This window comes from Anguilla anguilla, chromosome 9 (assembly GCF_013347855.1).
Source record: "Anguilla anguilla isolate fAngAng1 chromosome 9, fAngAng1.pri, whole genome shotgun sequence".
NCBI classification, from domain to species: Eukaryota; Metazoa; Chordata; class Actinopteri; order Anguilliformes; family Anguillidae; genus Anguilla; species Anguilla anguilla.
The window spans coordinates 18655074-18681541 of NC_049209.1; the positions used below are offsets into that span (position 1 = coordinate 18655074).

A 26468-nucleotide genomic window follows, 5' to 3' on the forward strand; every position below is an offset into this window, starting at 1 on the left:
AAATGTAGCATTTTCAACCAATATGGCAACATTGATTCTCAAACTGAGCAGCCCTGCTTGCCTATACAAGTAATGGCCTGTAAATCTCGCGAGACTCCGCGAGGGGATAAGTTGAGGGAACATGGCGACGTCTAATTTGTTAAAGGTAGGAGGCACTTCATTTATAAATCGGCAGTATTTCGTGTATTATTTTTGTGTGGCATTTTTTGGTGGTCAGTTTACTCTAGCGTAACTCTCACGAAGGCAAAATATTTATGGTTAAGATGTGATGTCATACTTCGGACAAGAAAGGCAGACAAACTGAATCTGTTTGTTGCTGTAGTACAAAATTACCAGTTTGTATTGGACATCACACAACTTAGCTAGCAAGCTAGGTAGCAAACATGAGCTATTAATAATAGCTAGTTAGGTATTATTGCGCATGGCTAACGCAAATTACATTCCAAGTTCATTTTTATCTAGCTTATGATGTGTGGTAGCTATGTCCCATTAAAGGGGCTGATCTCCTGTTAGTTAGCTTTCAGCTAACTAGCTGGTTGGCCAGATAACTGCATGTTGTTCCCCCACAGAGACTGTAAGTTGAATTTGAGTTGATGAGAGATGTTTAGCTAGTTAACTGTGCTGTGTCTTTACCACTTATGAGTGGGAATGGTTTGCTCACTGCCTGACTATCCAGGTCAGATTTCTTTTTCGCTTTTAATGAGCAGTTAAAATGTTCAGTTGTACAGCTACGAAGTTCAGATATAAAATGCTTATGATGGAAACGATCTGGTCATTGAATTATTGTGGAATTTAAATTTTATACATGAAGTGCATATAGCCTTTTTTTATTTTTAAACACATCATGCTTCAGCATTTACTTGGAAATTGTACTTTCACATGCACACCAAATTTCATAGTGGCAAATCATTTAATGTAAGATGTCATGTAGCAGCAAAGGGCAGATGTGAATTACCTTAGAAATTGGAACAACGATATGGAGGGCACATTTCTGAATATTAATAGAACTGTTCCCTTATTGCAGAGTCCCCTGGGTCTGTGTTTCTGCTATGAGTGAACAATCTATTGCGCAGATATTTCTGTCGTTAATCGTAACGTTCATTTATAGGATTCCTTTTTTATTTCATACTTCTCTCTGTAATGGTGCCTCTGCTATGACACTGACACGTCTATATTACCAAAAAAGTGTTTTACTGTTTTCATTTATTGGTCTACCATGTCATGAAGGAAACATTCCTCCTTGCCTTTTTTCAGGTTATTAAATTATTTTCCCTTGATCTTGACCATTTAGACTTGAATTTAACGAAATATTCATGGTAGGTAAAAAACGAGCCTGTCCTAACTTTAAGACTATCATACGGCACATGGCTAACAGTGTAAAACAGATGCACGTCTCAAGACAGACCATTCAGAGATGTTTATGTGAGTGAATTTGCTAACATTGATTATTTCATTGATTATTGTGTTTTATTTCTCATTTCCTGTTTATACAGGCACTTGCATTACACAATAATCAGTGTCAGAGCACTAGTTTAACAACAGAGGCAAACAATAACTGATTGATGGAATTATACAGTACGTGTAGGAGACAAATGTTGTATTTCCAGGTTTGGAATGTCACAAATGTGTCGGTCAGACACAAATGTGTCTGTCTTTGAATATTGCTTTGCCAGCTTGGTGTAAGTTTGCGTTTTTCAATCCTTTTCCAAACCTGTACCTGACCCCAAGCATTCAGCAGAAAATAGGCCAAAAGGTGCACTATCCCCTGCCCTACCTTGATGATTGACCTTACGGTGGGAAAAGTAGGCTAAATGTTTGGCATTTTGTATTTTTTAAGCCAGCTGTGAGGTTGCCTTTTTGTCCTGCTAGCCAATCCTGTATTATGAAATAACGCACTCCAGATTGTATAGTCTTCATTATTTGAAACGCCTGATTGTTTTTTAAACATTTTTTTTCTCCAATCGGATGGTCGTTCTAACTTTAATTATCCAGGTATCTTTGTACACCCACATCTTTGTACTTTTCAATTTTTGAAGTTCTGCTGTTTAAAGGAACCTAGTCAGTGGTGCAATATTGACTGGAGGGACAAGTCTATGAGCTGCCTTGGTCCTATGACTGGTCCTATGACATTCCATCACACAAACCTTTGTATAAATAAGTGGGACTGACATTCAGTTTCTGAGTTATAACTATGTGAGTTCCAGGCACAGCAGGACTAGATGTGTCTTATGATTCGCTCTCCAGAACAAAGGCTCCCTCCAGTTTGAGGACAAGTGGGATTTGATGCGCCCTATTGTTCTGAAGCTGCTTCGCCAGGAGTCCGTTACCAAACAGCAGTGGTTTGATCTGTTCTCGTGAGTACAGTGAGTCCTCCCTGCACCATTTGGCCTGAGTCTCAGTGCCGCAGTTCACAATAAACTTTTTAACACTTATGCAGACTGCTATGGTTTTGGCCTAATCCTGGGTTTCTAAGTCATGTTTACTCTTTTGGACAGTTATTTTCATGTTGGTTACGATATAGTCTGTAGCAGCAATAGAATGAGAAATCATATTTTATGTCCCATTCCTATGCATTATTTAGAGTTGTTGGTCATTTTAAAGTCTGTGAGATTAGTTCATTGTTATTTTGCCAGCTGTTGGGACTGTTTTAGTCTCTGTGAGAGTAGGATCCTGTTTCTCCACACCTGTGAAAAGCAGGGTGAGAAATAACAGCGATCGAAACTGAAGACGCTAGAGACAAAGCATGAATTTCTTTGTGGTAAACAAAATAGGCTCGCTTCAGTAAAGTGCATGTTGGCTTGGCTTGTGTATTTTTTGTCTTTTTGTATTGTTTTTTTGGAATGCATAAAGATTAATTGTTTCAGCAGCTGCTTATGAAACCCTCCTGCTTATGTTGTCCACCTCTTGCAGAGATGTTCATGCGGTTTGTCTTTGGGACGATAAAGGTCCTGCTAAGATCCATCAGGCTCTCAAAGAAGATATTCTAGATTTTATCAAGCAAGCACAGGCGGTAAGTCAGGTTTACCTTTCAGGTTACTTTCTTTTTCTTATATGTAGTTGTGCTGCTGGTGAGTTAGTGTCTGGGGAAGATTGCCACTTTTGTGGTGTACTCTACTTTGTATATTAAGCATGTTAACCAGTGCTGAGATCTCTGGACTGTACTGATTATCCCGAAGAGCCTGGGTGATTAATCCCATACTGGACACTGTTTTTGTACCCGTGAATAAGGTACTATCCCCCTGTTACTCCACAGATAATCCAGGTGTCTAAATTAGTTAAAGGTCAGGTACATTTTCAGGCAAGTATGTTCAGTTTATAAGGAGTGGTGGTCAGGGGGGCTGGAGAAGAGAGGAGGGAAGTAGAATTCTGACTTCCCCTGCTTCAGTCATACATTGAAAGTCTTGTGAAACTCACATCCACCACAGTCTCTGCATTGTCTATTTTATCAAAGTATGTGATGAAAGGTTGATAAAATTAAGAACATACAGATGTGTAGTACTGGCTCCATATGTACCTGTGTTATGTCTCAATTTACACTGTGCAAACTCTAAGGAATCAGGGTCTTCTTGTTCCAAACCCACATTTGAATTGTAATGAACTTGAATGCACTGAGCCTGTAGATGCCAGCACTGAAACTAAATGTACAAGTCTTCAATATGAACCTCAGTGTAACTGTCCTGGACCTGAATTTGTGCATTTCCTTAGCTTTATCTGTTATGAAATGTGTTATCAGTTTAGCACTGTTAATCCCTGGATTTGATGTGTGGGTGCTGATGTTTGCTCCATTTCTCCAACACAGAGGGTGCTAAGCCACCAGGATGACACGGCCCTGCTCAAGGCCTACATCGTTGAGTGGAGGAAGTTCTTCACCCAGTGTGACATCCTCCCCAAGCCCTTCTGCCAGCTGGAGATCACCCTAATGGGAAAGCAAGGCAGCAACAAGAAGTCCAACGTGGAGGACAGCATTGTGAGGAAGGTATGAAGGCTGAAGCAACCGTATCACTGGATAGATTGTTACAGACTGGGTGTAAGAATGTAGTGTGAGTTGGTCATCTCTTTAAGCTTTCAGATATTACCCACTTCTTAGTTGGTATGGTCTGCGTCTTCCATAGCGCAGTGGAGCTGGACTCTTATGGCCTATACCTATCCTGTCCCATCCACAGCTCATGCTGGACACGTGGAATGAGTCGATCTTCTCCAACATCAAGAACCGTCTGCAGGACAGTGCGATGAAGCTGGTTCATGCAGAGCGTCTCGGGGAAGCTTTCGACTCGCAGCTGGTCATCGGGGTGCGGGAATCGTATGGTGAGAGGAGAACAGAGATTTTCCGTATGGGGATTTGGTAGTGATGGTGGGGCGGTGTTCCAGAAGCCTCTGCTCATGATGACAGAACATACTCAGACTATTGTGATCAAAACCCTGAGGCCCTGAAAGTCAGAGGGACTCCCTAGTTTTGTGGTAAACTGGTCACTCCAAGTAAGCCCATTGGGCACAAGTGCGTCTATCACAACACTGGCCTGCATTCAATCAGCATATATCCTTTACTAAGTTTTTAAAAAGAAGAATTATACTTATATAATTATAATTATACCCCTATAGTAACTCGCAGACTGCTGTTGTTTAAGTGCTGTTTGTAGTGGATGGAGTGAGTCCTCCCTTCTGCAGATGCAAGGAGCTGTCTTAATTCTAACCGTTACTTTCCTCCAGTCAATCTGTGCTCCAATCCTGAGGACAAGCTGCAGATATACAGAGATAATTTTGAGAAGGCGTATCTGGACTCCACCGAGAGGTTTTACAGAACGCAAGCACCTTCATATCTGCAGCAGAATGGAGTTCAGAACTATATGAAATATGTAAGTAGTCTGTCCCTTTTTGTCTCGGTGGCAATGGAAGATGTGCCTTCTCAGGTGGAACAGATAAAAAAAAAAGGTCTCCTGGGCTGCTGAGTAGCTCACTCGGTAAGCACCACGAGTGGGTGAGCACCACGCCGGTGCTGACCGTGGCTGGCAGCCCACAGGAGCGGTGGATAATCGGCTCGGCATCGCTCAGGGATACGGGAGGGCTACGGTCGATAGGGAGAGCCAGCATTGTTCATTGCTCACAAGACCCCTGCTGTCCGTCCAGGCGCCTGTGGCTAGCTGCCTGCACACATGTATGAATGGGTCTCCTCCGCCCCTGCTCTGTGTGCACACAACTTATGGCTACGGTGAGAAAAAGGAGCAACCGGCTCTGGCAGGCATGTGTTTTCGCAGGAGAACCGCTGATTGATTCCACTCCCGGGTCTACAGCAGAGGCCGCATATGAGCATGGTTCTGCATGATTCTCAAATTGGACATTCATAATTCAGGCGGCATTGGAGATGCCAAATAAAGTGTTTTAAAAATTTTTCATGCTATTGTGCATTGACTTTCTATGTTTGTGTGTTGTATGGTCCCCTGCCTGTCTTTGTGTGGAACACAATTCTTTTGTATGTTTGAATGTATGTGTAGGAATACATTCTGTTTTTGTGAAGTACTTTTTAAAAGTTTTGTGTTGTAATTTCTCCTGTGTGTCTCGCCGCTTCATTTGGCTGTGTATGCTTGTTGCTTGTCTTTGCATACTGACCCACCAGTGTGTGTGGTTTTCTTGCAGGCAGATGCTAAGTTAAGGGAAGAGGAGAAACGTGCACTACGTTATTTAGAGACAAGACGTGAATGTAACTCTGTACAAGCAGTGAGTATCCTGAGGAGTTCACCAATGTCAAGTAGTGTCTAGAGTAATGCTAAGCATTTTTTTAGAGCTGAAAATTCACAGTTGCATGCAAGGCGGACACGAGCCTGAATTCTGACAGTTTTGTGCCTTGTTGTGTTTTCCAGCTTATGGAATGTTGTGTGAATGCTCTGGTGACGTCGTTCAAAGAGACGATCCTGGCGGAATGCCCGGGCATGATCAAGCGAAACGAGACTGAGAGTGAGTACAGCAGGAGCGGTAGTGCTGCTGACTCAGTAAGCTCAGGTTCGAACAGAAACGCTCAAGATCACTTTATTTTCTTTTATTGTGTTGCGTGTGCATTGTCTTTTTGTTGTCCATTGCATTTTGAGCCTGGGGGAAGCAGTTCCAGTTTCCAGTGTCAGGGTATGGTTCTGGTTATTGTTCCTGCTCAGATATTGAATTTCATATTTTACCTAGGAAATATCATAACACCAGCTTACACCAAAGCTTAGTTTACATCATTTGTTTTGTATATAGGAATAGCCATTATTATTATGTTTCAGTAAGCTTGATACTTTTGGAAGGATTTTTAGTCAGGATGCAACAGTAATTCCCCCTATTTGAATTTGAACCTTGACCTTTTGTTACAAGAGGACACAAGAGCAGTTTCCCCTGGCCACAATGATCAAGAACTGCCTACTCTCACTCAAAACCTGTTTTATTGTTGCCATGACTTTCTGCACATTTCATATTTTGTTTAAGGTTACTTTGTGAAATTATTCTTGTTGCTTATCAGTTTTAAAAATTATAGTGAAAATTAATCCCATGTTTGCTTAAAATACCTGAATGAATGTTTACCAAAATGAATGTTTACTGTGCTTACATACACATAGTTCCCCTTAACACCCCAACCATAATGTGGGTGAAAAGTTGAAACATTCCAAGGGCTGCATCGCGGGGCTCTTTATCCAGTTGCCTTTGTCCAGCTGACTGTACTTTGCCCTTAAGGGTTTTTTTTTTTTTCCGCAGAAAAAACACACAAGATCACTTTAATGCTCATTAGGCTAATATCAAGCTCACTGCAAGCTCTAAGGCTTTTGGAGGAGTCATCATGCACCAAAGCCACTGTTCCTTTCACTGCTAACGGTGCCTTTGAATCGCGTGAAATGTGCATTGCCAACGTTACCTGAACGTGGTGTGCGTTTCCAATGTTAACTGCATGCGTTACATCATTTTTCTGTTAGCATGCTGTGTTTTAATTTGCTGTTTAACTCTGTATCTACATTTGATGCTAACAGGGTGTGGTTGTGTTTGTCTCCACTGCAGAGTTGCACCTTATGTTCTCTCTCATGGACAAGGTTCCCAGTGGCATCGAGCCCATGCTAAAGGACCTGGAGGACCACATCATGAACGCAGGTCTGGCCGACATGGTGGCAGCAGCCGAAACCATCACCACTGTAAGTACAGCGGGGTGATTCACGTGGTGTGGAGGGAAAGGGGGCCTGGAGTAGGGGCGTGGGGCATGGAGGAGGAGGGCGGAGAGTGTTTGGGAACAGCAGGAGGAATTCTCAGAATTATGGGTTGTGGAGGGAGGAGAAGCAGGCCTGAGCAGAAGAGGGAAGGGAGCCTGGGATCTTTTCCATGAAAAGATAACATCTTTTTGTGCATCAAGATCACAAGTCACTTGTGTCCCTTAAGCACTGTAAACATGAGCTTAATACCTGACAGTTTTGAGGTGTTTGCAGTGTCAGAACAGCTGCGCAGCTAGTGATAGAGGGCCAAGTTCTTTCTGTTCATGCTGTCTTTACTTTGTGTGTGTGTTTTCAGGACTCAGAAAAGTACGTAGAGCAGCTCCTCACACTGTTCAACCGGTTTAGTAAACTGGTGAAAGAGGCCTTTCAGGATGACCCACGGTTCCTGACAGCCAGAGACAAAGTGAGTCAGTCTCAACAAATGCACAACATACTCTGATTATTCCTCTAAGCTTCATACATTATTTAAGTAAGTGTTGGTAGGATGTTAGTTTAAATAAAAAATATATTTTTCATAAAATCCAGTCATACGATTGGATGGCTGTCTCTCAGGAGACTGGGGCTAGCCGCTTGTACAGTTGACATAATGACAGTTTGAAGTTGGTCTGCTATGAAGTAGTTCAGTGGATATTGACGTAGTGAATCTCTGAATTTCCAGGCTTACAAAGCTGTTGTGAATGACGCCACAATATTCAAACTGGAGCTCCCACTGAAACAAAAGGGGTGAGAATGGCTGCTTCGGTCTTGTGTTTTTGTTATATTCTCAGATTTCTTTTAAAAAGCTATACGGCTATACTTTAGAGTACTATCCTTTCTATTTCACTAAAGCCTTCTTGTTAGGAATGAAGATGACCTATTACATGAAATCAGACTGTTCTTGGGGGCTGGGCTTGCCCCTACTTATTATATAGGGGAGGTATAGAGAAGCAGAGGTGGGTGGAAATACATGAGTATCCTGGCCTTTTTTTTAAACCATGGTTTACATAATAGAAATCATTAATTAGATGTGTATCACCCAAAGGATTCTCTTTAACCTCAAGTACTGTGGATGTATTGGAGTGGCAGAGACCATCAGTGGTGCGAGTGTATGGGGTGACTGTGCGGTGTGTGGTGTGGCAGATACTGACCGACTTTGCCTCCACACAGCGTGGGACTGAAAACTCAGCCCGAGTCCAAGTGTCCAGAACTGCTGGCTAACTATTGCGACATGCTGCTGAGAAAGACGCCATTGAGCAAGAAACTCACCTCAGAGGAGATCGAGGCAAAGCTGAAAGAAGTGGTACATGCACCAATTCATCTGTCTTAGTTTTTAGAATCACACTGAATAATCATAAAATCCTGTTTCTAAGGCTTTGTCAAGGGTTAAGAAGTTATGTATAGAATTACGACTTCTGTTTAATGTGACTATAACATGAATTGGTACAAGGCAACATTTTTCATAGGCTTTTTTTTTTTTTTATTGTTTTGATGTTTATGTATCCAGCAATATGACGCGCCCACTGTTTGTGTGATCTCCCCAGCTGTTGGTGCTGAAGTACGTGCAGAATAAAGACGTGTTCATGCGATATCACAAAGCGCATCTGACCCGTCGCTTGATCCTGGACATCTCCGCAGACAGCGAGATCGAAGAGAACATGGTGGAGTGGCTCAGGGTACGACCTCAGGCTTTCCAGTTTGTGATACTGAGCTGCTGCTCCCTGTATATGATGTCCCCCACTTATCCATGGATAAGATCTTTAAGTGACTATGTGGTAGTGTTACATGTTGCACATTCTGACTTGCTTCATTTATAAAGCTGGATGTAGCTGTTCTCAGTAGCAGTATTTCAACCATGATCTGAGCCCTTTCCCTTTGTCGAGTATTCCTAACCTCTTGCTGCTCTTATTTTAGCTAAGAACTCAATTTGCAATCGGTATGATCAATAATGAACCAAAAATAACATTGTATAACTGTAATATTTTTATAGTTTCCACTTTTCAGTTCATGGATTATATTATCACCAATTTACACTTAATTAAATGACCAGTATATTATGGGCTATGGTCTCATTTTTTAACCATTTTACTGGAACAAATGGTGTACATAAACATTTTATGATCAGTTGGTCATGCTAGGCTGTACCCTGCTACACTGAGTGCCTTAGAGACCTGTACGCTGTCAGGCCCTATTGCCCTTTCAGACATGCAGAGGAAAGAGTCAGGCATTTAGGGTGCTTGCTTTTTCTGTGCAGGAAGTAGGCATGCCTGCAGACTATGTGAACAAACTGGCCAGGATGTTCCAGGATATCAAAGTGTCTGAGGACCTCAATCAGGCCTTCAAGGAGATGCATAAACACAACAAACTGGCTTTACCAGGTAACATTTTATTACCTTACCGGATCAGTGCGGATGTTTAATGTTCCAGATTGTCTACTCTGCAGAATGTCACCTCCGAGTTCCCCTTATGTGTGGGTATGCGCCTTTGTTTGCCTGTGCCGCCATGCAGCCGATTCCGTCAACATCAAGATCCTGAACGCGGGTGCCTGGTCCCGTAGCTCAGAAAAGGTGTTTGTGTCCCTGCCCACTGAGCTGGAGGACCTCATCCCTGAAGTGGAGGAGTTCTACAAGAAAAACCACAGTGGAAGGAAGCTGCACTGGCACCACCTCATGTCCAATGGCATTGTGAGTGCTGACCCCTGCTGGCATGGACAGGAGTAATGCACAAATATTACAAGATTCAGAAATATCAGTTGGGCTGCTTCCATGTGGTAGTATATGTAGATGCCATTATGGCTTCTGAATTCTTTCCCCATTAATTTGTTAGCACAAAATGTTGGACCAAAACATATTTTATGCAGAATCCATTAAGTCTGCATTAGTAATATTAGTCTCTGCGCTTGTGACCTATTTGTTTACTATCCCAAATATGGATGTCAGCCATTTTACACTAACCACACATCAGGGGTTAGTTATATTTCTTTTAGTACTACTTTTTATGTTCTAAAAGGCATACTATGCAGGATTTTTGCCTTGAAAGTATTGTAAAATAACCATGTTAAGGCGAACACGGTTGAGGATGGAGGAGGAGACTTCTTTGATTGAAAATGCAAGACCACAGCAAGGCTAAAAAAAATGTATTTTTCTTTTGTTTTCAATTATTGTGAAGCCCGTTGTGTTGCGCTGAGGTGTATTAAATGTACTATATAAATTAAGGATGATGGTTTGAGAAGGACTTTCATAAATCTCCCCTGTCAGAAACTCTTGGAACTCTCTTGTGTTCTGGTACCCTGTCTGAAGGCAGCGTAGGGCATACAGTTTGGTCTCATTAATGGTCATATTGGCCTTTATCTGACACAACTTTTCCTCTTCCTTCTCCACAGATTACATTCAAGAACGAAGTGGGGCAATATGACCTAGAGGTTACAACCTTCCAGCTAGCCGTCCTATTCGCTTGGAACCAAAGACCCAGAGAAAAGATTAGTTTTGAAAATTTAAAGTTAGCCACAGAGCTTCCAGATGCTGAACTGAGAAGGACACTCTGGGTAAGGACAGAGCACACATGGTGTCAGGAGGGCACAGTTCAGAGGTCAGAGATGGCAGTGTGCTGATGAAGTTTCCCTGCAGCAAAACTGTATTTGGTTGAAAAAATATATTGAGGGCAGGAAAGATTATTGAGGGTTATTACCATTTATTCACATACATTATGTCTTCACTTGGGTCGTGACCTTATTTGACAGTTACCTGTGAGCTTAGCTGGTTTATTAGAATAAAAGAACCCTTGTTTCTGAGGTGTGGAGTTTCTTTGCATGTAAGTATTTCTTCTGGTCTGGAATTCACACCTTCCCATCTTTCATTTATCACCCAACTGCTTAAAGAACACTAAAGCACAAAGATAATGTGTTTTAGGATGTTCAATACCTTACAATCTAGGAGTTTTTCAGTTGATAGCATAAAATTGGGTGAAGGACAGAATGCTCCTTTCCACACGTCATTCTTATTTTTCTGAGATGTGTATGTAATATAGTCCCTCTCTGATGAATTTGAAGCAAATGGATACTATTTCAGTCTCTGGAATAAATCAGTATTTTTTCATTTTACATTTTTGCAGTTAGCATTTCTGTGTCAAGGATAATGGCAGCCCTTTTTATTGCTCATTTGATGTTGTTTTGTAATTGCTTGGTCCATGATTCAGCAATCCTTTCAGTAGTCTTTTTTTTGCCTTCAATCCTGTAAGGTTTCTGAAAAACTTGTAAAACTCGAGAGAAATGAAGAATTTCAAATTTGCGTGACATTACTGATTTGAAAAAATCTTACATTTAATTTCTGTTTGTTTACATTGATATGCATATGAGTATTTGCAGTACAGACCTTGATGATAGCACTGCAGTCGTACAGTGTTGTAGAGACCCAGCAAGTGGCTAATGGTACATGTCAGCAGTCAGTATCCCATGCTGTGTATGTGAATATTTGATTTTCTTTTGCCTGTTGTCCACACAGTCTCTCGTAGCCTTCCCCAAGCTCAAGCGGCAAGTGCTTTCATATGAACCTCAAGTCAGCTCTCCCAAAGACTTTGCCGAAGGCACGCTGTTCTTTGTCAATCAGGAGTTTTCTTTGATGTAAGCACCATTTTTTTTCTCTTGTGGAAAATGCAATAAAAGAACACACCCATTAAACTACCTTCTGTATTTAGTGTAAATTCTGAGATTAAGTGAATAAGGTTTAAGTGATGACATAAAGATGAAGTGAATCGATGAAACTGAATTATTTTTTTATTGCCCCTATCCATCATGTACTACATTTCATATCCGAACAACTGCAAACACGGTTGTTGTGCTGAACATTTTGGTAGTAGATATGTTACTAGTATTCAAGTTCAGACCTGCTGTATTATTTCATGTGAAGTAACTGAAATGCTGTTTTTTAGAAAAAACTCGAAGGTGCAGAAGAGGGGGAAGATTAACTTGATTGGCCGGCTACAGTTAACCACAGAGCGAATGAGAGAGGAGGAGAACGAGGGCATCGTTCAGCTGAGGATATTAAGAACACAGGTACACCTGCGTGTGATCCACAGGTTCTTGATTCCGATACCTCTGTGTGTTAGGCAGTGCCTGAACTGATTCAAGGGTTAAGCTGGTTATATAAAGCACATACCAAGAATATGGCCCTCACAAGGCTTATTAGTAAATGTCCACTCTAATTTTTCCATGGCTTAGTCTTCCATGGGGCTTATGTGGTGCCCTTGAAAAATGATCTTGATAGTTTCGTCCACTACGCAAAGTTAAATGCTGTTCTTGCCCTGTCTCTTTGCAGGAGGCCATTATTCAGATCATGAAAATGCGGAAGAAGATCACTAATGCCCAGCTTCAGACCGAGCTGGTGGAGATCCTGAAGAACATGTTTTTACCACAAAAGAAAATGATCAAAGAACAGATTGAATGGCTGATCGAGCACAAGTACATCAAGAGGGACGAAACAGACATTAACACCTTCACCTACATGGCGTAGCACAGAATCGGGGCAGACCGGAGCCATTGGGAAGACTGTGATGATATTGGTGAGGATGATGATGATGATTATGCCTGGTGGACAGTGTTGACTGCGTTGGCTGGAGGCACCACGACAGCAAAACAGGCTTGTGTCAGCAACGAACTTGGATCTATGACTGACGATTCAGTAACGGAAATATTAAAATCCCTGCCTTACCATACAAAACGATAAAATAAAGAAAAGAAAAAAAACTAATAAAAATTCAAAAAAGAAAACAAAGGACTACATTTTGCCAGTTTGTAGGCAGTCTGCATGGTGGCGTTGGCCTTGGTGTTTCTGTGTCTCTGAGCAGCATGCTGTTCTCTGGAGCTCACCCCCGCGTCCTTTCAGAGAACATTATGTGTGTAAAGTGTGTCCAGGCACCGTCCCTTCACCTCCCCTCACCAGCTGGAGCACAGAGACTTGCCCTCGATAGACAGGCCACACCCCTCCCGCTGAGACCCGAGAGAGAGAGAGAGTGGGGGAGGGCGGTGCACGACCTTCTGTTTGAACGTAAAGAATTGTGACTGTACAATGAGACCATTTGCACTCTATGCCTTTTAATCTGTCTGCATACGGAAATATCCTACTCTTGTGCACTTCACATGAACTCACTTTGGTTATAATGGAAAAGGTATTAAATCAACAGTCTTTGGCATAATCCATTTCTATGAATTAGCCTAACTTCTTTGTTTTAATAATCATAGTTTTTCGATGCAGCAAGAGAAAAGGTGATGCTACAACGTTAGACCCGTTTAATACGATTGTATTAAAAGGGACCTGCTTGTTGAAAGGGTTCCGGGCCATTATTACGGTAAGTTTTCTGCTTCCATAGGTGTACAGAACACATGAAACACAGTGTCCTATTCATGATGAATTCACTTTCACTTTAGCCTTAATTATGATATAATATTTATTATGTATATTTTTTAACCTCTGAAGGCAAAAATTAATTGTACTTAAATTCAGCAGGTCACTCATTTTTTAGTTTTAGATTTTTTAGTTTTTAGAATTAAGGGGGGACTCGCATGTAACACACCCACTCGAAAAACTGATCCCACAGAGTGTATGGCAGCATGCCTATTATCTTGTGGGCCAGGGGCTTGTTTTCATTCTTTTTACAGAACATTTTCTTTTGTCAGAACTTACACTCCACAGAGAGCACTGCAGGTTTGCATTCGTTCAAAGTTTACACCAGGCTGCCGGCCAATGAATAATTAAAAATTAAAGTTCACAGATGCTGCCTTTCTATCGGGTAATTAAACCCTCATTTTACTGTTAATGCTGAAGTGTGTTAATTTTTTAAAATGTGGTATTTTGTTTCATACTTTTTTGATCATTAATTAATAGGCGTTCACCAGACTTGGAGGCGTAGTTCAACACAGCACTTGAGTATATTTTGGTATTTGAGACACAAAATGCTTGATTTGTTTAAATAGGATTATGCTTATTTACTTTCAGATGGAATGACATTTTCCTTTTAAATTACTTGTTGAATACAGACCGGGATTGAATGACGGTGATTAAGCCAATATATTCTGACGAGCTTTTTTCACAGCTCCACCCCCCACCCTGACTTTGCCCCATTACTTATCCTGCTCTTTTGGGCTTGGGAATACGAAAGCTAACTGGCCCTAACTCTGTTCTGCATTGTTAGTATTTTTGTCCCACATAGCTAGATTAAAACTCGTGATAATGCTAATCAATTCTCTGTATAGTAAAATATCATCAGAAGGCGGTTTGCAACGGAACATTTCTGTTGATATGGGCACGCTACCACAAATGTAGAAATTGTGTGAGCAGCTTTGTGTTGGAGGCTTGTGAACGATTGGGTCTGCTTTGTCTATTTTTTTTAACCTTTTTTCTGATAATAGCTAGCTAGTTTTTTGCTGTTGTCAGAAAAAATAGGTTTTAGGTAGACTTCAGGGAGAATTTGTTTCCACAGACAGAGATGACAAACTTATTATCATTTGACGGTCATTTTCCCACCCTTTTGTCCGTACCTTAAATATTTGGCCTCTTGGTAGTGATGCTATTGCATTCAGGTTATAGGAAGGTTTTCATGCTTTGTACAGAAGCTCCTCTGAAGCAATTGGGCCACATTCCTCAGAGATCTGCACTCCAGTCGTTTAGGGAGACAAGGCCATTTTGCCTGATTTGCATTCAGCCAGTACATAGCAATATATGATGCTGAAGAAACTGGTGTTCATGTCTTTCTGTCTTAAAATAGTTTCTCATAAATGTCCATGTCCATAAACAGGGTCTCAGATGTGTTCCTCTGTGGATTGAGTCCACCTCCTTGATGTCCTCCGCAGCGTGTGTACAGAGGTAGCTGTGAAAAGGCATAAGTAAACGCACCTTTCTATACCACTGGTGTGCTCCTGTCTGACCTGTCAGCTCAGCGCAGAACAGAAGGACTCAACTGACCAGCCTTGATAGGATCAGCTGGACTGGAGAGAGCAATGAGGTATTTGTAAAGTATCTGAAACTTTAGAGTGACCTTCTGTCAGGAAAGGCTGTCATGAATATGTTCCTCTTGTAGCATCACTCCACACAATGATCTCTGTTGTGAAGAGAAGTAGCAAGGGGGACATAAAATATGCAGAAGTGGATTGCGAAATACCAGAACCCCCCCCCCCCCCCCCCCCCCCCAAAAAAAGAAGAAGCATAAGATCATCACTGGAACACTGGAAAAATAGTCATTCCCTTAATAGGATCTGTGAATTGGTTAGTAATTAATTGTTCACACGTAAATTTTACTTTTGTTATTTTGAACATACTTGCATATGAGTTCAAACGGGTTCATTTTTATCCAAATGCATCTTTGTTGGGAGCCTGTTATAGATGACAGAATTCAACACATTCCCTGAAGGTTTGGTAATAAACAATGTCCCCTGGAAGCCTGTAACACAAGCATATTCTTACAAGTGACAAAAGGACAGTACTGGAGCCCTATTTGCCCTGTGTGTTTCAATTGAATATTTTTTTCATTCTGATGTGAATTTAAAAATAAAGGTCAAATAACCAGAGGCAGCGTTTGCAGCAGATGGTACTGTATCACCCTCTGGAATTGTTTGGTGAGAGGGTGTTAAATTTCCACTGTCAGATACTGGGATTTATTTGCCTACCAGGTTTGGTACGGCCTATAGGTTGTATAATGTGCCACTGTGAATGTCAGATCCCAACGCGTGAGGAATGCTTTATACCAACCTGGCTAGAATGAACCAAAATAACACAGGTAAATGTGAGTGTGAGTCTGTGGATCATGATAACACAGGTGAATGTTCTTTTGTTCTTCATATAACCAGCACACGCACTGCTTAAACAGTGCATTATTGTCCTCAGTGTGTCACCTTTTTCATTTTTTAATCCAACAACTGGGAAACACAAGTCACACCCAACTGAGCCTTTTGGTCTTAAAATGGAATAATAGCACTCTTATATAATAATTTAACATGAAATATGACTGACTTAATGTTAATGCAGTAACAGTGATTGCAGTAACAATTTTTTTTTAATTATTATTATTTCTCAGCCTCATAATGGCTTCCTTGACTTTCTTTGGCACAACTCTGGTCCTCATGTCAACTAATGCCAATGACAGACTTCAGTAGCAAGATTAGATTCTAAAAGTTCTCTTATATCTGCACTAAGGAAGCATTGAACACACCTGACTAATCAGAAACACCCGTGAAGCCTATTGGTCCCAAACATTATGGTGCACTGAAATGGGTTGCTATGTATAAAAAGTGCTGTAATTTCTACATGGTGAAACCAAAGTGTATAAAGTGTATACCCTTAATCAAAAGCTGAGAATATGTGCTTTAACCACGTGTGAATTGTTTGATAACGAATCTAAAATTGTAGCATACAGACCCAAATCAAGAAAAAGTATGTCTGTGTCCCAAAGATTATGGAGAATACATATATGACAGGTGATCAGAAGACTTATTTTGCACTTGTTAGCCACAAGTGGGAGACATTTTTCTGCAAACCGAGTTGGTTTAGATATAACCATTGTATTTTATAGGTCATCACAACACAATGTGCTTTTCCATTTGCGTAACTAGAACACAATGAATGCACTATTAAATTGCAAACAAGCCTAAATCAATAGAATACATAAGCAGGCAGAGATTGAAGCTGCTGTCTGTCCCCATATCTTCTGTTTGTTGGTTTGCACAGATGTGCTACGCTCACTCACATATGATTCCTTAATATTGTATTATGTAAGCTACATTTATTTTTAACAGTGACATGAGCGGAACTGTTCTCCTTCACAAAATGAGAATACAGCAAGCACAAGTTTTAAAGAAAAAGAAAATGCCAATTATATGCTAAATTCAAATGTGGTAGTGACCCCTGAGAGCTTTTTGAAGGGTCAAAAAGAAGTACACATCAGAATTATTATATTCAAACTAAATTTATAAAAATGTTGCTAATCTTTTTCAACCTTTTACTTTCTTCTATTATTGGATATTGTCTTACAAGCCATGCAGCACGAATGTAATGCAGCTATACTTCAGAAAAAATAAACTCCACATTTGATATACTGATATTAATTGCATTATTTGTGCTATTAATTTCAGGGAATTTTCAATTTAACAGTAAAAAGCTTTTATTTCTATCTATATCTGTGTTGAGCAAATATTTGTATGGTGTGGCATTTTTAGTATTTTCCTTTATTCTGTGCCTATTCTGTAAATCACAAGTCATATGGTCTGTCAGATACAACACTCTTGATACCAGAACATATTTAACAGTTACTTTGCAGTCATGGCAGCGTGGATAATCACAGAAAAGAATCACAACATTGTACAGCATTACATTTAACAAAAAATATAAAATAAATAGCTGTTAGCTGGCTGAACCTGTAGAGTTTATGACTTTCTATGCTGGTTGACCAATTGTGTAAACATCTGTGAAGCCTATAGGCTTCTCCGCTAGAGTATAGACACATCTAAAGAATGTTGTATAATTTGTTTATCTTATTCTTCATCATCTTTCCTGCTGATATGCACATTTTCTATACCCATACTTTTGCTGCTATAGTTACACTGCTGCCAAGGTTTCCTCATTCCTTGAGTATGGGCCACATTATGGTGTTGTAAATCTATCATACATATCCCTCCAATCAATAACTTTACGGAATAATGGAGGCTATGCATTCCCCTTTCTGCTCTACAGTCCTTTTTGACAAATTCCACCCTCTGTGAGATGCCTTCATGACCACGCATCCGCAGCAAAATCCATTTTATCTACACAAGGACAGCAAACCCCCAGTCAGTGCCGAGGCCCTGGCGACACTGTATCTAATTCTCTCTTCACTAAAGTCATAATTAGGCGATTGATTAAACTGAGAACATCCTACATCTGTTGCAACTTAGTTTCCGTTCACGTTGTTTGAATTTTAGCATTTTCCTAAAATCTAAATAGATCCTTTATGTGTGCTCTAAATGTTAATCTATGTATGTCAGTTTGCCACCTAGAACAACCACTCCATGATGTCCAAGCGCAATATATTAGCAATTTAGCATATGCAAGATGTCAATGTTTGAGCAATCGACCGATAGGCTATACGAATTGACTATTAGAGAGAAAATAAATAGGCCACAAAATGGCCACAAATTCTGGATTTTGATTAGTGAAAAAATGTTTACAAGGGCTGTATGTGCCAACACAGCTGGAGTGACCTAATTAGCTTATAGCAGAACTAGCTTATGCACGTCAACAATCTATAGGACATATTCTGCAGTTTCTTCAGAAATGTTTAATTTTTTTTTTTTTTTTTTAAAGGTCTATTGTTCGCAAACCTAAGTAGCTGCAAGTACCCGAAACCGCATTGGGTCTTGTTAGAGAAGATTACAGTCTGTATTTAGATCACTGTAATATGGCTCGAGTGGAGTTTGCGGTTGCACATGCTCAGTTGAAGTTGATGCGCTGCTTGGTAGCTCCTCCCAGGCGTGCGCGAGTAAGAAAATTGCAAACAGAGCAAAAGGATCGGAGCATCACAGAGCAGGAGTCACCGCAGCCCCGGGACTGCAAGACGGCCGCTGGAACCCCGGAGGATCAGACGAAATACGTCACCGAGGAAGAGGAACTCGGTTCAGGTAAAGGGAAAAACACTGCAGGTGTTCTGCATGTATGTTTCACGAAAAAAGAGTGCCTAGATGGGTTGTGGGGTTTAAACATCGCATTGAAGGGGAAACTGGGGACGGATGCTTGCTAATTGCATAGGAAAGCGCGAGACACGGTCCCATAATTTGATTTATGGCTCCAACCCTGCTTTCTTTATGGATGGCTCGAGGGTAGCCCCTGCCAACTGACGATTCGCGTGCTGCACCGCTCGGGAGAAGAGAAGGATGTTGCTAGTTGATACTAGTATCTACATCTTAAGAAAACAGTAGAACATGTTCTCATATGTTTGGGTCCGCGGGAGGTTATATCAAGCTAGCATTATCGCTGTGATTGAAATATCTAAGCATGGCTTTTAATAGCCTATTGTCTAAATTCAGCTTTATATTTTATTGATTCCTTCAGAGAATAGTTGTTGCAGTGATAACGCCGATTACTAATGACCATGTTATTTTTGACGTGACAGTTTGCGTGCTGCAGACAGTATTAATTTGGCTGTGACACACACACGATTACCTTCACCTTGTTCCTTGTTTCAATATTATTAGGCATACAGTCAGTATTACCTAAACATATTTCCTACAGTTGAAAGATTTTGATGAAATTATGTTTGAACACTGTCATATATTTTCCTTTGGTATTCTATTTGCATAATTTCTTGCAGATGCAATTAAGAGGGGAAATGACTGAATAGTACCCATGTGTATGTCTCAGCACATATACCTGTATGCTTATTAAGTGCAAAGATAAGATGGTGAGAATATTACAATTTTCCTTTTTTTCCATAAATGCTCATTTGGGTTTACTTCAGAAGCTTAGTGAACTAGCTTGTGAATAAAAGAGAGAATATTTGAACAAAATAAAATAACAAACCAAGATCTCTCTTTTGTTCTCCCTGTTAGTTCTTCTATGTAGAGGACAGATAGAGCAGGTCTTGCAGCTGCAGAGGGGCTGCTGCCTAATGTTGTACACTGACTCTGAACCCTTACCGTGACCTAAGGTGATACGGTTACCAGTCTGAATAAAGTGCATCTTTCTTATGGGGTGGCCGTTTTGTTACAATTGTGTGAAGGAATTATGGTGTCATGATTTCTTTGTCATTGTCTGTGACTTGACTGAAATGCCATAAATCAAATGACGCTGATGTAACATTAGCATAACATTTAGTAATATTACTATCAAATATTATGCCTTTGGTGGCATATTTGGCGGGCGGTATGCATGCTCTCCCCGTGTCTGTGTGGGTTTCCTCCGGGTACTCCGGTTTCCTCCCACGGTCCAAAGACATGCAGGTAGGCTAATTGGAGACACTGAATTGCCCATAGGTATGAGTGTGTGAGTGAAGAGCGAGTGAATGGTGTGTCCAGGGTGTAATCCTGCCTCTTGCCCAATGCATACTGGGATAGGCTCCAGCACCCCCCGGGACCTGCCCAGGATAAGCCGGTGTAGATAATGGATGGATGGATGGATGGCACGTCTGGCTTGACATGACTGGTAACGAGACTGTGACACAACAGCACTCGGGTGATACGACTATGGCATAGCAGCGTTTTGGTGACACAATTGTGTTTTGATATGATTCTGCTGGCATGGCTACCCTAACATGACCTCTGCCATGACTATGCCATACGAATATTGTGGTGCCCTATCTCTGTCAAGACATTATTATGGTGACTGTGACATGGCATGATTCTGCCAGCGTGACTGGCAAATGTTGGCATGTCTGTAAGCTCTGTCGTGATCTGGGATGCCAAGGAGTTCTAGCAATGTACTCTGATCAGAGTGCCTTGGTTTTTCCCATACCTGTCCTCAGGTGACTGGTGCACAGGTGTCAGGGTATTCCTGGATTTCAGGCTTAGTCTATGACCTTGCAGCGTTTACCAAGCCCAGAATATCCATCACACTCAGCCTTCACCACCAGTATCCTTTCAGACCTCATCTGCTTCATTTGCACAGATCCTTTATGGAGGAGGCATTTTGTTATAATATGACATCATCAACTGGGGGTCTCATGTCCTGGGTTCCCCGGTGTGTGCTGGCTTTTGTTGCAGCCAGTTAGAGTTGGCTTGATCAAACCTTGATCAATTAAGGCTGATTTAAACATGTCATTTTTTCCTTGAAGTTATTTTATTTCTGTAATGTGCTATGTGGCAAATGACACCTTTGAAAAGAGATACCAGTTTTAAATTGATGATAGACTGACAGGTGAAACTGGTGCAGTCCCAACTGCTGACAGTCTGGAGACCTGGTCCCTGAACCTAAGCCACCTGGCAGAGATAAACTGGCATGGTGTTAAAATAAGTAGTTAAGGGAGAACTGATCAGATTGTCCTGGTATGTGAATATGGAACATTTATTCTTCATGGAGCTGCCTTGCGATTTTTGACATAATATGGCTTTTATATGACCTGTAAATTTGGGGGTTCAAAGCCAGCATCCACAGGGGAATCCAGGACTACATTTGAGAGCCCCTGATATAAAGAATCAAATTCTGAATATTATTTTTTTTAAATTCTGTTGTTACTTTATGCAAAGTTTTTAGTCTTAATAATGTTTATATCTTATATATGTATATCTCTTTGCTGATTGGCTGTTGTATTGATTCTATGAAATCATTATTTGATTTATCAAGGTAATAAATTTAATTAACATACTCAATGTAACATACCTTTATTTGAGATATTACCAATTTTGTATCTGAGATTTTGTGAATTGATGGTTCTCACAATGTATGCAAGGCATTACACATAGAGATTTACTTTACACATTTGTAGCTGTTATGTATCTTTATTTTAACAAATGTTAAATAAAGTACTTATTACATGTTATTCTGAATTAGCAGTTTAAATTAAGTCCTGGAATGGCCCCTAGTTTGCCTCCCCAATCACTGAGAACATTGTGCAGACACTGCTGATCACCTGTTTGTGGCCCAGGCGTAACCAAACATTTCTGCTCTCCTGTTCTTCTAGTGCTCACCCCTATACTACTGCCATAGCTACAGCAGGTTTAATCTAGACCCGTAAATGGACTTTTACACCTTAGAGTGCAATAGTGACCTTACATAGTTTGTGTAGACCAGCATTTGCCTTTTGTCAGTTCTGCTCATTAACACAAAACAAATGAGTGCAAAGTATTTTTCATATCTTGTTGAAACAGGGTACCACAAGTTTCCGGTATTCAGCCTGTAGTTTACACGGCTTGTTTTTTTTCAGGTGTTCATGATATAGTTTCAGCATGTGATAGAAGATAGCCTTGTGAATTGGAAGTGTGTAGTGGACTATCTGGCTGTAATTGCATGGTTCAAGATATCACCCCCATCTCGAACAAGAGTTTTCTGGTAAGGTACCATTCTAATGTCAATCACTCGAGTTCTGTTCCACCTCCAAACGCTAACAAGATTATAGGGCCGTCTGCTTTATCCCACAAATGAATCTCCCTGGCAACCTGGCCCTTTTACCACCAGCTAGCAGCACAACCCCCACCCCAACCCATCCACCTCTGCTTGTTCTCAGTGAGAACTATTGCCTGGAACAATACTTACAGAGAAAATTACTTTTAACTGAAATGATCTTAGGGGTGAGATGTAGGCTAAGTCTTGTTGGAAATTAAAACTAAGCAGATCATTTTAATATGAAATAAATTCTTTAAAAAGATGCTCACCCAATCATACTGTTATGATTTTTGCTTTTATTTCATTCAGATTATCCATTTCTGGAATAACTTATTTTTCTTTTCAAAGCAATTTTGGGGCAGTCAGCCAGGACAATGGGATTTGAAAAAGATTATTTTTTGCAGATGCTTTTCTGTCCTTAAGTTGGCATGCATCTGTTTTTTGGCCTCTGGTCTTCAGCAGTACAAAAAAACAATACATACACTCTTCAACACATAATCCTCTCTGCTATTTCTTTTCCTTTATCTGCATGCATCATTATATTAGATGCAGTTATTTATTTCTAATTTTAAATTAAAAATTTTTGGCCAAACAACAAGTGTTGTATTAATACACAAACGGAAAACATAAGGCATACGGTTGACGATTTTTATTAGTAATGTGGACTGTGGCGTCATTTACAGTTTAATCTGTTGTTGATGGACGGAAAGGCTTCTGGCTCGCTTGTGTTGCTGAGCTTTTATCACTTAAAGAAATGGCGCCCATGCTATTGCATTCTTTTGCAGTGCAGCAGAGTGTAGTATCAGTGCTCTCGTTATGGATACTCTTCAGTGTGCTTGAAGGAGAGGTGTCATTGCTGTGATTATGGCTGTCCTGCCCAGTCTCTCTGGTTGGGGGTGTCGGTGCTGCTATCGTGGCTGTGATACAAAGTCAATCTGATTGGGGTTGCCGGTGCTACTATTATTGACGTTCTGCCAAGTCCGTCTGATCGGGAGTGTTGATGTCTTTTCCTGGCTCTTCTGCTGAGCCTCTCTGACTGGGCTTTTCTTTAAGGGGAGGTGTCAGTTTTGTTATCCGGGCTGTAGCACTGAATCTGCCTTTAGGGGTGATGTCAGGGGGTAGGATTCTACAGATGGAGAGTGGTCTCCTGCTGCATATGCAATGTACTGACCACAGATATTTAACCCATGCCCTCCAATAAGGTTTGTTTCCTAGGATACAGCCTACCAGCAAGCATACCATTAAATCCAATGAAGTGAAGTGAGCACCGTGTTGTGTTCAGTTGCCTTTGCCATTCTGTTCAGTGAATGTGTTTTTTGTATTTTTTATCAGAATTTGTCCATTACAAAGCAAATTATTTTTTTAAAGAGTATCAAAGCATAACAGTACATGATGATAAGAACAGGCTGTTCAATCACAATTTGTTATTAAAACCTTTTGTAACCTATGCAGCTTTATACTGTAAGGAGAAATATCATGATTTAAGAACTATTATGGATGCAATCTCAGGATTTTAAGTTACATAAAGATATAAAAATGGAAGCCAGGAACAAGGGAGAATGGGCTAAATGACATATTAATGGTTTTCCAATGACAATTCTGTTCTTTATAGAAACATTTTGTATCCATAGAGCTGTGGCTAGAACTGGAAACACATTTTGCATTCTAAAGCTTTATCTGTCTGGTGTATTTCATTTATTTCTGTCTAGTGTTATTCATTTATAGTTAAACTGCAAACAGAGAGATTAATGGCTGATGTCAGAGGCTAGGGAAGAATATATTAAACAATTAAGAAAGCAAAACAGCACCCCCACCCCCATAAAAATAAACCTTCAACATGCCTCAGCCTGGCTTTAGGCTTTCAGAAAATAGAAAGCGATGTTATAGCAGTAATTACTCACAGGTTGAAATGGAAGCTGTTATGGAGACCTGTAATATTAGTCATTTTTTCTGGAAAGTTATTTCCAGATTTCACAGATGATTAAGAAAAACTCACGGTAATTCAATGTGCAATAATGTGTATCATTCTTTACTAGTCAGAGTTTCTTGTCTTTGAAATGCATATTGAGATGATTTGGTGGTATACATTCATCAAGTCTTTCACCCAACCTCCGCCCTCAACCTGGGCAAAGGCAGAGGTGTGTGAGCATTGTTGAGGTAAATGGTATGACACGGATATTTCTTTCCGTGGCTAATTTTGGAGTGTACTGTGGTTCCACACTGAGCTCAGTCCGGTGGGGATGGACACCTTGTCTCTGCAGCCCCCCATCCTGGTAAACACCTCCCCCCATAGGATATTATCACAGGCTTACGCTGTGATGTGCGTGAGCCCCTCCCCCCCAGTGGAAAGAGAAATGACAGAGTAGGTGTCATCCGAAGAGCAAACAGCACGCTGCGATGCAGTTTGTCACAAGAGTCCTGCCCCCTCCAGGGAGATAATGGGATGAGGATGTAAGGAAGGTTTGACCCATTTGTTGGCTGTAAGAGTCTTGGTTGCAACTCGGTTTCCTTGAGTGCACCCTCTGTTTCTCTCTCTCTCTCTCTCTCTCTCTCTCTCTGTCTGTCTTCCACAGTGCCCCCTGTGTGCCGTGCACTGTAACTGCAGGCTGCAGCATGTTCTCCTCAGTGAAAGCTTATGAAGGCCAGCACTTCGGCTCCCTGAAGAAACAGTGTCTGCAGAGCGAGGTGCTGTTTGAGGACCCTCGATTCCCCGCTGTTGATGAGTCCCTCTTCTACCTGGGCAACAGGATCGGGCGGGTGGTCTGGAAGAGACCAAGGGTGAGATTCTTTCAGACAGCCAATCAATCAATCAATGATCAATCCACCGGTTTGGTTTACTGATCAGAATCATACGTGAAAAACGAACTATGTGGTTCCAATGTCTATTTAATGTACAGTCCATGAGCAGTTAAGACATTTTCCAAGTTTATTTTCCAGTATTTATTATCATGTTGTTTTCACTTTTCAATGGTAATGCAGCTGGAATGGCAAATTACTGTATAAATTAAATTCTCCTGAAGCAGGATTATGTAGTTGTGGGTATGTTTTAAAAGAATACATCAGGTGTGCTTTTCAACATTACAAACCAAAACACAAAAAAGCAGCAATGAAAATATACACTGTCAGGCTTTCACTGGTACAGTTTGAATGAATCTATGAATCCTCTTAAGTGAATTGTCAATCACATAAATGTAATTAAAGTAAAACCTGACACACCTTCATCCACACTCATGCCTCCCCCTCCAAAATTTGAAATTTGCCTAAAGCAAGCAGGAGGCCTTTTAAAAATCAGAAGAATTACGCCTATAAATGGTATTTCATAGTATTTGATTTGCCGATTACTTTGTTAAAGCTTTAATAGATGTGGTAAACAAGTATCTTCTGTGTCAGTAAATAAAATAGAAACATGCTGGGTTTAAGTAGTGTTAAGAGTCAAGATTAATATGTCTGTCACAAATACGTATTATCATTCTGTGCAAGAAACACCATCAAAACCTGGGAGATTATATAATGCTGGCAGTTCAAATTGCTTTTTTAATTACCCCTGCTAATTCATAATATTCTTGCAACATTACTGAGAGATTGCAGCAACAGTCTCAGAAAAGCCATGGAGACAGTTTCTTGTGCTCAGAGACAAAGACACAGTAAGCTGTTGCCACGGTGCAATGTCTTAAAAAGATTTAAAATTTGCCATTTTTTTATTTTCAACTTTACTAAAGAAACATTTCTGGTTGAGTCCAAAATTAAAGGGATTATTTTAGAATGTTGAATGCCCTTTTAGAATTTTGTGGCCTAAAAAGTTACCAAAAATCCACTTTATTGACACACATATTAATCAAGTGTCACCCTGACTGCTGCTCCCGGTGAGATATCACCGCAGTAAATCCGAGATCACATTTAGCGCTCAATGGTCCCCAAGAGCCGTGCCCACTGTAACCCCCAGGCAGACAGCAGCGTTAACCGAGTCTCTTATCCCTGCTTTCATGGCCTGTGCTCTGTGTGTTTCCCATTCCTGAGGCTACACGGACCGCTATTGCAGGTTCAGAGACGCCGCGCCATCAATAAACTGTCAGAGTCGGGTTTAAAGCTACGTGTTGCTCGCTAAGTCACTGAGCATGTCATTTATCCTTGTGTAATAACACAGCTAGGCAGGCTGTGTCAAGTTCTATGGTGACGGAGCAACGTCTAAAGACTGTTATTGTTTTGTTTTCTTTTA

General features: G+C 40.7%; 2 protein-coding genes across 6 annotated transcripts in view; both read left to right on the plus strand.

Annotated features, from left to right (window-relative positions):
- The first annotated feature begins 88 nt into the window (after positions 1-88).
- Positions 89-13402, plus strand: LOC118236516 (cullin-5). Of its 3 annotated transcripts, none has more exons than XM_035434965.1 (19): positions 89-145; positions 2245-2354; positions 2911-3010; positions 3800-3976; positions 4164-4305; positions 4708-4853; positions 5632-5712; positions 5856-5994; positions 7018-7148; positions 7519-7626; positions 7882-7946; positions 8370-8502; positions 8744-8875; positions 9454-9577; positions 9708-9883; positions 10582-10743; positions 11699-11817; positions 12126-12249; positions 12512-13402. In XM_035434965.1, the coding sequence occupies exons 1-19, from the start codon at positions 122-124 to the stop codon at positions 12704-12706; spliced, it is 2388 nt and encodes a 795-aa protein (XP_035290856.1). In that variant the 5' UTR covers positions 89-121; the 3' UTR covers positions 12707-13402. The 3 variants fall into 3 exon arrangements, with proteins under 3 accessions (XP_035290856.1, XP_035290857.1, XP_035290858.1); XM_035434966.1 differs by having other exon boundaries at positions 5856-5949; XM_035434967.1 differs by lacking the exon at positions 89-145 and adding an exon at positions 152-574.
- A 5296-nt stretch (positions 13403-18698) lies between these two features.
- Positions 18699-26468, plus strand: part of capn5b (calpain 5b) — a 31722-nt gene continuing 23952 nt past the window's right edge. For all 3 annotated transcript variants that reach the window (XM_035431729.1, XM_035431730.1, XM_035431731.1), the window contains exons 1-2: positions 18699-18837; positions 24826-25030. In XM_035431729.1, the coding sequence (XP_035287620.1) occupies positions 24866-25030 (165 nt within the window). In that variant the 5' untranslated portion in view covers positions 18699-18837; positions 24826-24865. The remainder of the gene's footprint in view (positions 18838-24825; positions 25031-26468) is intronic.

What these genes read in the sequence shown, in the direction of transcription:
- LOC118236516 (XM_035434965.1), top strand. Translation starts at nt 122, where the DNA reads ATGGCGACGTCTAATTTGTTAAAG. An exon ending in AGGACAGCATTGTGAGGAAG is followed by an intron (nt 3,977 to 4,163) that starts GTATGAAGGCTG and finishes TCCCATCCACAG; the next exon opens with CTCATGCTGGACACGTGGAA. An exon ending in ACATGGTGGAGTGGCTCAGG is followed by an intron (nt 8,876 to 9,453) that starts GTACGACCTCAG and finishes TTTTCTGTGCAG; the next exon opens with GAAGTAGGCATGCCTGCAGA.